We start from the raw sequence: 18,013 nt of genomic DNA on the forward strand, positions 1-18,013 counted from the left end.
ACATTAATAATAGATTAGGATATTTGGTAGGGATATGAGTGACGAGTATGGCTTTAATACCATTTCTTGTTAAATTTTTCTCGAGAAATCAACAGTAGATTTTGACTTGTCTCTGGTTGCTTTGTCTTGATGAGTTATACTGGTCGATCCCTGATTGCGTAAAAAGTTCTATTGATTGTGTAAAGAGAAGCTATATCATATTTGAAACCTTGGAATAAAATATGTTTTTGATAATATTCGGAGTTGGATCTTAACATTTTTCGCTCTTCTCTAGCTTTATTTTTAATTTGTATTTGTATCAAAAATCGACAAAATTATGAATCCCATAGAAAAACGTTCTTTAGAACCTTTGAACCATGTTTTAAGATTTTCTTCTCTGTTTTGATGATAATAAATGGATCTTTTTTATTGCAGTCATTCAGACACACCCGCAATTCGTCTATTGTGACAACATTTTTCCATTTGTGTCTAAACAAATGTTTCTCACAAAGCATTCTGCGTTTCGCAATATGTCGCGGAGATAGACCATGCACAATAGGGCTTTTCCGCCTTTTTAATGTTCAAATCAGCATTAATCACTATGCTTACAATTGACACTGAGCATTTAAATAATTTTGCAACTGTAGTTTGACTTAGCTGATTATTTTTAACATTAAAGTTCTTATTTCTGCAACATTCGAAACATTTCGTTTCTTCTTTGGATATGTATTTCGAGCACTTTTTTCACTTGAAGTTAAATTTTGACAATTTTTGCCTTGTTGTTGACAATCGAAAACCCATAGCTTCCGCAGCGTTTTTTCAATATCTAGATACCAATAAATTTCTTCGGAAGGAACACAAACATAGCCTTCCGTCATTGCTTCTTTAAAAGCGACATTTTACATGAAAACAAAACTGCCAAGTAGCAGACAATAATTTATGCTTTCAAAAACATAGTTGCAGTTAAAAAAATTTCCAAGTAGAAGATTTGTTTTACAGCAAAGCAAAACAGTCTAAAATATGTGAGAATCGCTCTGTGTAAAGAAAACAGCTAGCTATTATCCACAAGAATGTTAAAGTCTCAGTAACAAATGTAAGATTTAACAATTGTATTTGGAGTAACAAATATAAGATTGCATCTTAGCATTATATCAGCATCTTATATTTAATCAAATAACCATCTTATATTTAAGATATAACAATATAAGATTGTTAAATCTTATATTTGTTATGGTTAATTGAATACTATTAAATGTTAAAATTCATTTATGTTCGATGATGATATGCATTAGCATATTTTAAAGCAGAAAAAAGTAAGCTATTTTAATATAAGCCAGCAAAAAATAATTTTACAGCGGCATTGTAATGATTTTCCATCTAAATACCACGAAAATAAGACATGGTCCCTGACAAATAATTAGTTCTGTTATGTAACAATACCGACCTAATTTTTGCAGTTTCGATGTCATTAACTCAGAAAACATTATGCAAACACTACCACATAAAAGCTTCTTTTTTAGCCCGAAGGGGCAAACCCGGAAGGCTTATTAATTTCGTTTTGGCATTTTGCGTTGATTCACTATAAACGGCAAATTACTTTTTTAAATTGTTGCCACCAAATATTAGAGCCCTGTGTTGCATTTAAAGAAATTACATAATGAAGAATCTGCATAAAAGTATGTATGTTTCTCGCATTTTGATAAAACAACGGTACTAGAGCCATCCAATTTTGAATAACGTAATTCTCCACATGAATATGGGCATCCGGAAGCCCGAATTTGGACGTTGGAATACGTTTTATTACCTATTTCATATTTTGTAAATCATTTTTGAATTTTTGATTAAGAAACTTATTTCAAACCCAATAATGACAAAAGTTTACGGGGGGAATAAAACTTTTTTATCTCCAGCGCGCGAGACTGTGTATCGGAAACTCTAAAGACATGCTCTTTAAAATATATTGTGATATTGCTGTTGAATTCAATTTTGTGGTTTAAGTGCGAAGAACATGATATTTAATAAATAAAGGTAACACACAAAACGATAAAAAAAAAGCTCCCTTTTGGCGTTGTATAAAATCTGAAATCTTTCGGATTTTTCTTAATTAATGTTATGCATATTAAGCATAAAGAATAGAGTGTTTGAAAGGGCATTTAAAAACATGTTAAAAGAATGAGTCTAAAACAAAGGCATTTATTTGCCTGTCTTATTCGCAATATTGTGTATTAATGTTTTCCTCTTTATACGAACTGTATCTTTAAGAATTTCTGTTTATCTAAGTGATGACAACATCTTCCAGTGTAACTCCAGATATCTTCCGTTTGCAAACAACCGCAGTTCTAATTATTCACGTAACTTGTTCAGCTTTCTGGACTTTAATTTAGCTCCTTTTTAAATTTAAGCTCCTTTTTGAAGTATTTTACATGCTTTCCTTACTTCTATTAAAATAAAATAGAGATAAATTTAGCGTACTAAAAATAAATAAGACTGCTTTTCGGCAACAGAATAAATGACCTCTATACATTAATATAATAAACCGATAATAAACTTATAAGTGAAAAAATGTGCTTAGAGTATGCGTATGTAAATTATACGCAGTATGGTATTTATGGAATAATTTATTTTTCACTTCAAAAGTCATATGTCAGTTTAATCTTTGTAGGTAGAAATGCATCATGCTTTTTGATACATCGAGATAAAATCGAAAATAAAAAGTAAAATTAATAGTAGATTTTGACGTGTCGCTCTTTGCTTTGTCTTTATGCAGTTCTACTGATTGATCACACTGTGTGTAAAAAAAGGTATTTCATATTTAAAAATTGGAAATAAAATTTGTTTTTCATAATATGTGGAGTTGATCTTAACATTTTTTCTCCACTCTCTTTATATTTTAATTCACCGTTATTTAAAAAATCAGCAGCAGTCATAAATCCCTTAGGAAAGCTTTATTTAGATTCCTTGAACTATGAAAGAAAATGTTCCTTTTTATGACAGTACCATAAAACAAAAGCAATATAATGCACATATTTTTTTAACTTAAAAGGAAATTAAAAAAATTTTCTTTGTCTTAAAGTGTTTTTTTTTTTATTTTATTGCTAAAATAATCTTTATTTTATTTGTGAAAAAACTTGGTTACATGCTTAAATAAATAAAATTAACTCTTTTGCTAGATTAGCAAAAAGTTTTATTTTGCCTCATTAAAGTTGTATTTGTAGAAACAGGCTGCATTTACCAAGATAATTTTTTTTTTGTTTGAAATAAAGGAAGACAATATTTTTTAATTGCATTAGAGCAAATACGGGAGATTCCTTTGAAATTTACGTTTCTAACCTTATTAATTATATATATTAAAAAAACTACTAAATAAAAAAATACAATTTGAAAGCTTTGAGATTTTATATTACGCCCAAAAGGGCGATTATTTAAAGTTTTGCGTGTTAGCTTTATTTATTAAATATCATGTTCCTCGCACTTCAACCAAGCAAAATTCAAGTCTATAGCAATATCACAAAATATTTAAAAACAGCATATGTTTAGAATTTCCGATAGACAGTCTCGCGCGCTGAAAATGTTATTTGCAGTACAGTTTTGCCAATGTTCTCTTTGAAAGCGTTGAGTTTGTTAATCGAAAATTCGTTAACTTTTTACAAAATATGAGATAGATAATAAATCAAATTCCAAAATCGAAATTCGGGCGTCCAGTTGCTAGTCTTCGGATGGAGGATTACGTTATTCAAAATGTGATAGGTCTAGGTACCGTCGTTTTTTCACAATGCGAGAAACATGTATTCATACATTCATGCAGATTCTCCATTATTAAATTTCTTTTAAATGTAATACAGAGCGATAGTATTTGGTGGCTCCAATTTGAAAAGTGAAACGGACATTGATAGTGAAACAACTCAAAATGCTATTTTGAAACTAATAGCCTTACTGGCCTGCCGCCCTTTTAGGCTATTTATTTAGAAACAGCATATCTTTAGAATTCCCGATAAAATGTTCAGACGGCAAAGCACTAAGATACAGCTCCCAACTCGATTCGGTCACTCTCAATCTAATCTCTAAAACCCAAACACTATTACTGAACTCAACAAATTCTTTTCTCCGCGTGCAAGCAAGATATATAAAGCTTTAACCTACCTACGAGAGCATTCCCGAGGAAAACCGCCAAGAATGCGTTCTAAAATGGTCTCGTTCCGTCTATCGTATGTCGCCAAATGGTCGAGTTCGCGCCAAATCTGGAGACCCTGCCTTTCTTTGCCACTTTCTGGCAACCCTAACCTCACTTTGCGGGGAAGCTACCGTACTGCAGCTGGGCTTTTCACAACAATATCTAAAATACTTAGCGAAAATACTTATGTATAGTTCACTCGTATATCAATAAAGAAGTTCATCGTAAAAATTATGTCGTTTATTTTGATATAGTTGAAAAGAATTCAAACGAACCAACTGTCACGAACTAAAAAGAAAATCGACAGTTTTTTTTGTTTATTTATGCTAATATCTATATTCTGCTTCTTTATTTGCTTACCACATTACATCTAGGAATTCACAAAATGATTGTAAGTAATTCAGGATTTTTCATTTAAATTTTTAAACCTCTCAAAATATGTTAATATAAGGATTCATCGAAAGTTCAGCAGAGTGTAAAACGGTATTGTATCTGGTCTTTATTTAGATGGAGTTTTATTATTCCTAACTATGCATTTTAATACTCAAACTTAAATTGCTCTGAGAAAATTATTTATGGTTTGTTAGTTAATATTGGTAATTTATTCGGAAAACTGTAAATTTGTATCCATTTAGTATGAAAGTAAAGAAAGATGTTAAGCTACTTTCGGTCCAGTGGTTTCGTATTCTAAAGCAGTGTAAGTCACCTCCAATTCCTGATCTTTTCTCATCAACACAAGTGGGCGGAAAGTGATAGATGGTTTGATCACTTCGCCAAACTTTGCTGCTCAAACCGAAATTGCATTTCCCGAAAATCGATAATTTAAAGGATACGCGTTCAGGTAATTCCATTAAAGACATGCCAGAGATTTATAGGAGAATGCTTTTAAACTGCGTTTTAGCATTTAAAAATATGTAAACATTATACTTCCCACGAAGCTCGTAATGGCAATGCATATATTACTCAGTAATGAAACATAAAATAATGATTTTTTGGCTCATTGTGTAAGATACATGTAAACGTTTGTTTTTCTGAATTAAAATATGAACTGTAGAACAATGTTTAGAGTAATAAACAAAAGAGTATTAATAGTATTTATATATAGCATTCTACTTCTCCTCGTTTTAATAATGATTTAAAGTATTGTATTGCCAATTTTGACCAAAAAAGAGATTAAGCAGAAAAGAGGTTTTTAAGAGAACCTTAACTGCTTAATGTACAGGTTTTATTATTATTATTATTATTATTATTATTATTATTTTTACTGACGGTACTCAGAGACTAAGCTTAAACTATTAGCCGCAAAGGCACGGAATTTTCTACGGGGGCTATTGACGACATGGGAAAAAGGAATCCTCGAAAAACGAAATTAGTTCGAAAAAATGCCGATAAGGGGAATATGTTGCTTTTGATCTAAATTTTAAGTTTAACTGCAAAATAAAATTTTTGATCACTTTTAAAAGTTACAGTAAACAGATAAATGAATAACAAAGAATTGATTTTTCCACTGCTTTAGTAAAAACTAACTTCTGTAAATGGTTACAAATAAAAAAAGTAAAAAAAAAAAAGAAGAAGAAGAGAGAGAACAGTATATTCGACTACCTTTTTATTCTTTGTTCTTTTGTTTTTATTCAGTAGAAAAAAGACATCAGCTTTTTTCAATATGACCTCCATTTTCTTGGACTAAGCATTGCATTCTGTTCACCCTACTCTCTGTAGCTGAATGGAACATCTCAGGAGCTATGTTCGTAACAGCCAGTGTTATGGCGCTGGTGTCGACTACGTAATCGGTATTTTGCATTTTGCAATTTTTTCCCGTGTTTTATGCAAAATTTTAACTATCTGAAAGATTAAAGTGTCACATTTCCCCTATCGGCAACTTTTCGAATTATTTTTTTTTCGCGGATTCTTTCCCATGTCGTCAATAGTCCCCGTACAAACTTTCGTGTCTTTGTGGCTGATAGTTCAAGCTACAGATGTCTCTGAGTACCGTAGTTTAAAAAAAAACACGCTGTATTTTATGCATAGTATTCTTTTAAAATTCCTTAACAAATCAGCCAAACTAAGTGCGAGGGCTTTAAAATTTCAGTTTCTTGCTTCACTGTAAGGCATCTCCAGGCTCTCAGTTTTGAAAGCAAATACTGATCGTCACAAGCAAATGCAATTTATAGAACATTTAAATGAACAGTGAAAATGATAAAAAAAAATAGATATATATATTGTTGTGCTCTACGGTTTCGTGGATTTGGAGTGATTGAGGACAAGATTTGAGGAAGAATCAAAATACAATTTATTCGTCAGTAATTACATAGGGCAGTTCCAAAAACGTGTTACAGTCGTCGAAAAACTACAACAAACACGTTGGAAGCAACACAGCTTTCAAGCTATCAGGCTATAACAGTGGAGACAGCTTCACGGTAAAGCACTACAGCTTCCGACTGGGTCAATCGATCTCGAGCTGATTCCTAAACTCAAGCCACTACTACTGAACTCAAAATACTCTAGGTATTCTCCTACTCCGCGTGCAGGCAGTGCATATATAGCTTTTGACATGCTTCGAGAACATTTTTGGAAAAGAATTCGTTCTAAAATGTTCTCGCTCCGTCTATGGCATATCGCCAATTTGTCGCCAAATGGGCGATTTCGTGGCAAATCTAGTAATCCTGCCATTTTCTTGCCACTTTCTGACAATCCTAACCCCGCTTTCGTGGAAGCTATCTTACCTCAGCTGGACATTTCCTAAAAATATACCATCTGTTTTGGTAGCATTTAATGTTAATTCTGTTAGTAGTTGTTTCAGTCTGAAGTCGGAATATAAGCGTCTAAAAAGGTATTAAAAATCTGTCATAATTCAGAATGGTTGAGAAATTATCAATGTTTACAAACAAAAAAGAGTGTTTTGTTGTTGTTCTAAATTTGTTTATGACATTATGCATATGGAATACACTCATTCAAAAAGGATAGCAAAATTAGATCTATGAGTTAACCAATACAGAATTAGTGATTTCTTAGAATATGAAAAATAGCAAAATATTAGTCATATGCATAAATGTTGCCCATAAAATCAATAAATTCATTTTAAGAAATAATAGGAGCATATTAAAATAAAATTTATTAAACATCAGTTTTGTTTATCTACAGTTAAAATTATGAATTGATTGTTTTGAAGAGGATAAAACATCTGTTTCCAAATTTATCAAGGGATAGGGAGGAAACAATTTGTTCCAGCCTCTCGATAGACAGTTCTGCTCGTGATGCAATTCAATTAGAGTCACTCAATTAGCAGTGAGATTTGTAAAGAGAATTATTTAATCTCTTGTTCCCATGAAGCTATATGATAATTTGTTTTAAGGTATATTTAATTTGTCTTTGAATCTTTACTGTCAGATCTCTCTTTCCGTTCCCTCGTCAGAATGCAAATTAGCTCGCGCGTATTGAAGTGGAGACTTGAGTTTATGAATTGAGAGCATGTTCTGCCTATTGAAGGCCACGGTGATAGAATTACTATTTTAAGATAAGCATTCCTGTCTTCGACCATGCATTATAACTACCGGTCATGATTTAGCGCCATTGAAGCTATAATAGCTAACTTTGAGATTAACTTATTCTGCGTGGCCTTTGAGATAGTTGATAATTATATTTAGATTTAGAATTCCTATTTTGAGTTTTTGCCATAAATGGTGGATGGTTTGTAAGCACCAGATGTACCTTCTGTTCATATTATTTAGTTGAAATACTTTTTAAGTCATTGTAGTAATTTGAAGACATAGCGATAAGTCACTTACGGTCTTATTGAGGATAAGTCGCACTGTAGAGTCATTGAACCTAATGACTATCTAATGTCATTAACATAATGAGTAGAACTTAATGACTTATAGAGTTATTAGGTTATTTTTGAAGCAGGAAACGTGAAGAAAAAACTGTGCACTTGCCGATACTCGAACCCTGTGCTTCCAGTTACACCGCAAAGGCGTGCGGAAAGGAGGAAGAAAATACCTTTTGTACTCCCCTTTTAACGGACGACTGGAGATGAGAGGACCCAGTCTCTAAATCCTGGCGGTGACGATTATCATCCACCACCTTTTAGTTCAAGCGCCAGTTAAAAAGTCATTAAATTATTTTTGAAAAACGAAAATTAAAAATTGTACTCTGCTCTCGCCGGGAGACGAGCCTTGGACCTCTCGAGCACGCATCGAGTATGCTTCCTATTGCGCCACGAAGTCATGCGGAAAGAAGGGAGAAATACCTTTTAGCACGTTACATTTTGTGAAAGGCTAATACCTTACACCATCTTTTGTTATTAATTATTTTATAAGTTTGAAATTATAAGTTGAAAGCTTATTTTATAAAATTTCTCTTTTACCTTTTTCTTTTGGTCTTAACTTATAAAACTCCGATGTTTATTTAAGTAATGACATTACTTTATATTTGTGTTTTATTTGTTATTGATATTCTGTATTATTAATATGAAGTCATGTTCTTGCAAAGCTTAATTAATGACAATCATTTTTGCAGATGGCAGACTGTTACCCATTAATCAGAGGCAAAGAGTTTTCCCTAATGGCACCTTATACATAGCTGAAATGCTACCAGGTGTAGATGATGGATTTTACAGCTGCGAAGTAACGTTTGAGAAAGGCATACCAGCATCTAGAACCTTTTCAATCATCATAAGAAGTGCGTTATATTTATAGATTCCTTCTTTTTCCTTATACAATTTTTTAACATTTTACTATATCTCAGATCTGGTTGTTTATGGGAACTCGTTATTGAAATGGCATAAAGGGAAACGACCCTTTCAAAGAATCGTGAGCTTTCAAGTGCCCCAAGAGAAGTAATATTTTGAATATCGTATGAAGCTTTTCCTACTGCTTGGTATTTCCTAATAGCAGCTTAAATCTGCAACCTTTACAAGGGTTAAAATACGTATTTGCAGTGAAATGCTGCATAATATCATAATATATGTATATAATTAATTTTTGGAAATAGTATTTTTATATAATTAAATTGGAAAGAATTGTGATGCAGAAGCTTTCCTTTTGATACCTATATTTCTTAGTCAGTGCTAATTACAAAGCTCCTTACTATAGAATAATTCTAGGTAACGTGCTGTAAAGAATATTTCTGAGATGTTAAAACATTTCATCTGGAGGAATCATGAAAGTAGGGATACAAATTAAAATTTGAGCATAGCTACAGAAGAATTTAAGTTAACAGCTTATTTCATATGCAGTAGCAATCATCCTGCAGGATAAACACACAATACGTACTTAAGCTAGTTGCCTTTCTTTTCAGGATAAATTTTCATTATGCAAGCCCTAAGATAATAACGATAAAAAACCACTAGTTTATAAATTTCATAATGGAAACATTTTTTTTCTAAAGCAACAATAAAATAGAAGACTATCGAACCATAAACATCCAATAGGGCAAACTAATCATTAAAAGTGTATAAGGTATTTCTCCCGCCTTCCTAGCGTGCCTTCGTGGTGTAATGATTCTGCACGCTGGGCCGGTATCTAGAAGTCCGTAGTTCGATTTCCAGCGAAGGCGGTTGCTGATTTTTCACCTTGCCTGTTTCCAAAAAATACCTAATGTCTCTACAGGGGCGCCCGAACTAAAAGGGTATTGGATGATGATTCTCTTCATCCAGGAATTGGTCTCCTCATCCAGGATTTGGCGATTGGATCCCCTAAAAACCCCAGTCGCCCTTTAAAAGGGAGAGTACATATGGTATTTCTCCTGCTTTCGTGATGTAGTGGTTCTGCACGCTGGGCCGGTATTCCAGAGGTCCGTGGTTCGATTCCCGGAGAAGGCGTTTGCTAATTTCTCATCTCTTCTGCTTCCAAAAAAGTACCTAATGTCTCTACAAGTAAAAAAAAAAACAAAAATGGTTTGGTTTATTTTTAACTATCAAAAATTAATATGCTTTATCAATTAAATTAATGTCGCTCAAAACTGTTAATTAATAAATATCATAATCACATAATTTGGAGAAGAATGTCCCGTACCCACGAAAAGATCAAACATTTTTAGAAACATAAGGTTAACTTTTGAAGCATCAGAATTTTCTTAGATTATCTGCATACGGCAAAAGGGCTATCCTTTTAAGGGGAGGGATGGTTTTGTGGAGGATTTTCTAATGAAAACTGATTCGTATTTTACGTTTCATGTAAAGGAAACCAATCTTGTAGTCAAACCCTTCTTCTGTTACAAACCCCGGGTAGAATTACTAGTATTCAGCTGTCTTAACCACTTAACCATCGTTAGAGCGGATAATGAATTGAATCAAGTGAAATTTCATTAAAAAAACCTTTATTAATCTAACACTCGAGGTAATACATCTGTAATATAGAAGAAAAGAAATCGGTACTAAATAAAGAAAATAATATATAAAGACTGAAAAAAGCGTATAATTATTTTAGATATTTAGGTAATAAAACGTAAAATATATTACCTCGTTAAAGAGCGAACTGATTACGTTCTGCCAGTTTTAGTAGGTACAGAAAGGCCATTGTTAAACTGGGGAGTAATCACGTTATTTTGAAGCAGGCGTACATGAAACATGTATTCTCCGGGTCTCGAACATCGACAACTGGAATACGAGTCGAGAGTGCTACCGGTAGACAACAAAGGCATGCTGGAAGGAAGGAGAAAATACCTTACTTATACACCCTTTTAAGAGGCTAATGGGAAGCCAAATCCTGGTGGTGACGAATTATTTATTGTTCACCATCTTCTAGTTCGGGAGCCACTGTAGATTCATTAGGGATTTTTTGAAGCAGGAGAGAAGGAAAATGTGCAATGCCCTCACCGGGACTCGAATAGGGATCTTTCGATTATACACTCCGAATGTGCCACCGTTACACTACAAAGGCATGCTGGAAGGTGAAAATACCTCATAGAATAAATATATTTGTTTTAATTGTTCTGTTATGAAAATGTCAATTAGAAGATATATTTTTGCTTTAAAAATTATTTTCTTTATAGCTGTGATATTAAAATCATCTTTGATAGAAACGGCACAGCGTATTTTTTTAATACACAAATTGCAACATTTGAATTTGCTTATTAGGGTGCAGCAAAGTTTAAAAAAAAGAGAATTGCATTTTTTGCAACTTTTACCGACTTATTTAAATGTAAGATTAAACTGCGTTAATTTAATGAAAATAGGCTTTAAAAAACATTATAAATCTGTCGAGTTTACAAGCAGAGATCAGCTTTGCTTTATTTTAAAATAGCATATCCGCTTTAAGTTCGTTATTCTGTTTACATTGAAAAAATGCAATTGCCATTGGTGTAAGTTACACAATACAACACGTAAAATGAAAAAAATCGTTAAAAGTATTTGACGTTGCAAAAGCAATAACATTGCTAGTATACTTTTCCCTTCGTTTCTTTTTTACTATTTGCCATTTTCTCCTAAATGATTTTACTTACATTTCGTTGTTTACTTTTACGAAGAGAATAATATAGAACTTTACTGTGTGACAAAAAAATATTTTTCGTGATATATTATAATATATATAAGGGCTTTATTGTGATATATATTTATTTTGACGTAAAATAAAATCATGGTAAATCCTTTTGTAATAAAATGTAGGGAAAACTACATTTTATCCTTCAGAATTACAGATACTGAATATTCTACCAAATGCATTGCATCAAAAATAGCATTGGCGCTCGAACAAGTACTTTTTAAATGAATTTTAAAATTATAACATGCGTTCACATAATGCCTTTTTTAAATATAACTAAATTTTAAAACGTTTAGAAGACTTGTGATTCGTATTTTTCGTCAACGAACTATACAAACTGCTTAGTATATCTTTTATTCTTACTATATGCGCGCAAAAGTTAAATCTATGTAGTCTTATAATAAGAACGAAAGAACCATATGATATAAATGGAATTTAAGCAAATAATTCTCGCCGAAATTTTTCAATCCCCACAATGTTAGTTTCCAGATTTTTTTCTATGTATATTATTGGTGCTTTCTTTAAGATCCATTTCTGAATTATATTTGATTAGAAGTACTTTAAACTCAAACTTTTAATGAATATTAATGATAACTCAATTATTAATTATGAGGATATTATTCATTGTAATGCAAATTTTCTCAAGTGTTTTCTGAAATTTTAGGAGATTTCGTTTACATTTTGAGAAAGTTTTTCTTTTAAATTTCTCAAATATTTTAAGTTCTTCAAGCAGACATAAAGTGTTCGTCATATAACTGGCAGTTCTTAGAGTATTTCGTTTTTTATGAAATGGTATATTAAAAGATATTTCGATTAACTATTCTGAACTCAACTTATAAATTTGAAATTAAAAATTAAACATTTTATTTTTTAAAAAAAGTTACCTTAAAGGGTTACCAGTTACCTATTTACAATGTCTCACAAAAATGATCGGCCGCTACATTTTTTTTTTTTTTTTTTTTTTACACAATAGGAGAAAAATCTTTGAAATGAAATAATAAGGAATATTTTCCCTTTGAATACATATTTTCTTAGCTCTCTCTATGTACAGAATAATTTGAAAAAATTAAATAGTAAATTTAAAAAATAATATTTTAGGCTGAAATGGAAAAAAAAAAAAATACCACAAAATTAATCGGACATTTTCGGAATTTCTAATTAAAATCGTCTGCAAGAAATAAAAACGAAATTTTATAGAATTTTATGAATAAAGAAGCTAGGCATATATCTAAAAATTTTTTGCTTTTATAATTCGAATTTTCTTTTTAGAAAATATTCGTTATTTTAAAGTTTTCTTGCAATGGCTCGGTCGCCAAAGGAAATGTTAGAAATTCTCAGATTAGTTACTGATTTGCATCAAAATATAGGGAAATTTATTAGAAAAATTGCCTATTAACTTAATTTAAGTAATTCTACAGTTTCTAATTTCATTAAGCGTTATAAGGAATCGAATCGTATTCAAAACAGAAGCAGACCTGAAAGGCTATCTAAGTTATTTGGTGAAATGAAACGCTTTATTCTAAGGAAATTCTAAGGAAGATTGATGCTTCTAAACTTATTGCGGAACTTCGTGAATTACATGGAATATGTGTAAATCTAGAAACTGTAAGAAGAAGAATGTGATCTGTAGAAAATCATGGGCGAGCAGCAAGAAGAAAATTTTATGTCAGTAAAAAAACCCGAAAACTTCGAATTGCTTTCTCAAAATCGATAAAACAAATGGCACCCGCAAATAGGCACCCGCATTAAGCAAATTTAATATCTTTATCAGTTTAGATGATGGTGGTGTGAAGAAAACCCAAAGAAGAAATTCGGAAGCAAAACTTAGTACTAAGAGTTAAACCCAGAAGAGGAGGAGTTATGGTATGGAGAATGTATGGTACATTCCGATGTTGGTAATATAAAGTTTATGTTTGGGTATTATGAATCAGTATGAATACCTTGGCAGTTTGAAGCGAAATTTGGCATCGTCAGCACACAAACTTCATATAAAAAACAGTTTTAAATTTCATCAGGTTAAGGATGCAAAGCATACTGCGCGCTATACTGCGCGCTATTTTAGACTCTGGTAGCTATATGAGTGTTTAGAAGTATTTAAGGCACCACTCCAATCGCCAGATCTTAATCCTATTGAATATGTTCGGCAGGACTTGAATTGAAAATTCGAAAACATACCTTCGCAGTGAAAGCAGTGATTCTAAATGAGTGGCATAAAATAAGTCCCAAAATAACAAAACAACTTGCACAGTCAATGACCAAAAGATTAAAAATAACCCCCCCGCAAATATATTAAGAATCAAAACAATGTAAGTTTTGGCTATTTTTGGCTGTTACTAAAAGTGTCCGATTACTTTTGTGAGAATATTTTTCCTCATTAAACAAACAACATTGATTTTTGAATTTAATTTTTATATTTTCGAAAATGTGTTTACTAGAGCTAAATGTTGAATTTAGATAAAATAAAAATAAAAGTCTTTCTTTTGTTTAATTTATTTTAGTTTTGGTATTTATCAAAGAATGCAAATATTTCAAAGTGTCCCATCATTTCTGTCAGTCACTGTATGTGCTTAGCAAAATGTAAATAAAGTACCACCGGCTAACTTTCGTACATCAAAATTAATTTTCATCAAACCAGTTAACAGAAAGTTTAGGAAAAGAAAATACACTACGAAAATTTCTGATGAAGTGAAAATTTCTGGAAAATCTTATCTACTGTACTTGGACAGTTCACATACCTACTGTAATGAAGATCCAGGATGTAGTATTCGCGTTGTTAATACTTTTTTTTTCTTTTGCAGCGGAGCCCCAAGTTGGCAATTTCAGCTTCCCCGGCAACCTCCACGAAGGAATGCGGACAGCGGTAACTTGTATTGTCCTTGCTGGGGATTCGCCAATTACAACGAGGTGGTTAAAGGACGGGTTACCTTTAATCGAAGAAGATTTGGACGCCAGTATAATCTATGCCGGGAATGGTTTTGTATCTACACTAACAATCAACACCTTAGCCTACAAGCATAATGGGAATTACACATGTTTGGCCACAAATGATGTTGGCACAGGCGCCGTCAGTACGAAATTAACAGTGAAAGGTAAACTATAAAAATTCCCTCTATATTTTCAACAATAAATATGATAGAAGGGTGGTTAAATTTATGTAAGTGGTTTACGTAAATAGATTAGCAGAATTTTAAACTGCTCAAATAAAAATGAAATTTTTCACTTTTTCACCTTGCTTGGAAATATCCATGATAATTCGGATATTTTCTCATTATTATAAATGTTAGTCAGGAAAATATGATGGTTTTTCTTTAAAAAAACATGCTATGAAACATGAAATTTAAAAAACCTTAATTTAATCAATGAAAATTAGCAATACTCATATTCAATGTTTAGTTATTATATCTTTATATGTTAACATGTAAATAAATTATAAGCTGCGTATAATAAAAATTTTAAAACTCACTAATTGTGGTTTTTCTTAGCATTATAAAAATCTATAAATATCTATAAACTATTTACATGGAAGAAGGGTATAGCATTTGTTTTATGGAAGTTATATATATCTGAAGCCTAAAGAACCTAATGTTTTTTTTTTTTTTTTATTTTTTTATTTTACCTGAAGCAAAGAGATAAATTTGTGCCTCTATATCAATTGCGGTCTAGTAAAATTAAATGTATTTATACATTATCATATTTACCAAACGTTATTGCTTTAGATCATAATGTTTTATCTTTTAAAATACTTCTAAATGTAGCCTTTTGTATTCATAAAATTAGACAAGTAGTGATTTAGAGTTTTGAAACAAAGGACAAAAACTGCCTTCTGATAAGTAGCAAAAAACACCAATAGTATGAATAGTAATACAAAACATACTGCACTTATTTTGATTTTTGATTCAAAGGGTGAAAGGTCATTTTTGAGCAGAACATAACCCGTGAAATAATGGCTTGTTCTTGTGCTGTTAGTGCTAACAGGCGTTCATCTTTGGTGCACAATAAAGACACTTTATTGAGGGTCTGTTATTTTGAAGACGTGCTGCTTTCCCATCTTTATTACTGATCGGTTGGGTATCCTAAATGTCATTTTTCAGTAATATTAAGTTCGATCACACAAGTGCTCTCGTGTCCAAACCGAGCTTCCGTATCTCGCCATGCCAGCACACATGTGTCAGGATTGAGTACCTAACAAAGGACAGCTGTTAAAACGCAACAACGCGTGGTGCATGATACTAAAGAATATAATTAGAACCCTAACTGTTGATGGAAAAGATGCATCTTCAAGAATATATTGACCGAAATTTAGCCGTGGTTTATCATTGCTCGTCTTTGATTTTTGAAACATCTTTGATCGTTTGTCATTGCACTTTGTCAAGTGCTACAATCTCTATTTCTGTATACAAATTTTGGTCTGCTTATATCTTTGTACAAATTTGTTTACGATTTGGTCTCGGTGCGAATTTGGTTATGATTTAAAAAAAATTACTTTGTTGAATATAAATATATTTAAGTACGTTTTGATTAATTTGACTGTGCATATGAACCCACATTTGCCATTTTACCTCATGTAAAAACGCACCTAACCTAGGTTTTAAGTTCAGTGTCTTAAGTTTTTCGTTTAATTATTTAGTGTGTGTGTGATTACGGCAAAGCCTCGAGGGCTATCTGCCTAAGAGGAGGGATGCCTTCGTGGAGGACTTTCTAAGGGAAACTGGCTCGTATACACGTTACACATGGGGAAAACCACGAAAACGCCCATGCAGCCAGCCCGTTCGCGGGATTCGAACCTCGGACCGAACTACCAGTGTTCAGCGACTTTACCGCTCGGCCGCTGGTGGGCCCGTTTAATTATTCAGACACATTTACCTGTCATTTATTTGACCTTAGATACGTAACTATTTACTAACCATAAATTTGTATTAGTAAAATATTATTTCATTCACAAGTTAGGAATCCCTAAAAAATACTTGAATGAAAGTGCTTTCTGTTACTAATGCATGATCCATGTTTTAAGTGAAAAACTGATAGTTTTACTGTTATGAATTTTATAAGCTTCCTGATTTATAGATTGCATATTGAATTTTTAAACTGGACTTTAGCTATTTGTATTAATTTATTTTCAGCAGAACTGCTGTTTAGCATTCAGTATCGACTTCGAGGTTTAAATATATATCTTTTGCACGCAATATGCTGTCTTCTATCGAATAGCTGCGTATATATTTCTTACTGTTCAAAATAACGAAAATCGATAATAATTTATTTAATAACGATATATGTGCAATATGTGTAATTAATTTTCTCATTCTATATCTGTTTAATTCGTTATGATTTAGGTTTTGAAATCAAATTAATGAATAATCCACAAATACTTTATGCTGACAATGCAAGTTGAATTTTGTGTGAAACATAACAGAAGGTGTCATGCCTATCCAATAGTATTAATTGAATTTATCTGCATTTTCATATTATGTAATGATTTAAATTAATTTGTGTTAAGCAACTGCATTGCAATTAAATGTGACAGATGATTACACGTAAGCAGAAATTAATGTCATACTTGCACTTTAGTAAATAGAAGGGGCAAGTTCCTATAAACATGAATGCAAAATAGAATAAATCGCAAAGGCTTGTCTTTCATCAATGTTACTCTTAGGAATAAGCCTAAGTGTTTTCTGCTTATGATTTTATTAAGCATAAAGTAAGGTACGAGTATTAATCATTCTACTGAACGAACATTATTGTTGTCTGTGACTTATCTCACTTGTCTGACAGTGACATCAGAACAAGCCTAAGTGGCAAGGAGTGCAAGATTGCTCCTGTCGTTGGCAAAAAGCCTTGAGCAAAATACAGGTGACAGTAAGACTTTGCTTAGTTCCGCCCCCAATTTTGATGGAGAGCACTGCGTGGGAGGACGGGTCTAGGATCTCTCACAACTCTTTCCCATCCACCAACCTCTCGATAGGTCTTTCAGCTCAACGAATATTTAGAGTGCTCCAAGCCGCACGTACATTATACACTTACAAAGATCTAAGCTTTCTCCAAAATTCAAACCCAGACCCTTCGAAACCGCAGTAGGCTCCCTTAAGCACTATACCGTGTGGGCATAAAAAAAATGTTCAGAACTCATGTTTTTCGCAGCTAAAATGAGCAATAGCAACTGATTATATACCGATTAAGCATCTTAATTTAACAAAAGAGCATTTGATTAAGGGAGAAAAAAAAGCAAAGGTGGTAGTGAAAGTAATAGGTTCCTGCTTTCTTCTTTCGATTCTAGCTGAACATTTACTGTCGTTTTCATGCGCGTGAACTTGTTAACCATCAATGCGTGTGAACTTGTTAAAAAATTTGCTGAAATGCAGTCCAGTAATTTAGGAAGTTCAAATCTACA

The 18,013-nt window shown here is 32.3% G+C and overlaps 1 protein-coding gene across 2 annotated transcripts in view; it reads left to right on the forward strand.

Moving 5' to 3' along the window:
* Window positions 1–18,013, forward strand: part of LOC118188109 (cell adhesion molecule Dscam1-like) — a 637,201-nt gene that overhangs the window by 381,561 nt on the left and 237,627 nt on the right. For both annotated transcript variants that reach the window (XM_085823338.1, XM_085823339.1), the window contains 2 exons: window positions 8,666–8,827; window positions 14,427–14,717. In XM_085823338.1, the coding sequence (XP_085679464.1) occupies window positions 8,666–8,827; window positions 14,427–14,717 (453 nt within the window). The remainder of the gene's footprint in view (window positions 1–8,665; window positions 8,828–14,426; window positions 14,718–18,013) is intronic.

This window comes from Stegodyphus dumicola, chromosome 9 (genome assembly GCF_044657685.1).
Source record: "Stegodyphus dumicola isolate Sdum_Otavi_A_Nest chromosome 9, ASM4465768v1".
NCBI classification, from domain to species: Eukaryota; Metazoa; Arthropoda; class Arachnida; order Araneae; family Eresidae; genus Stegodyphus; species Stegodyphus dumicola.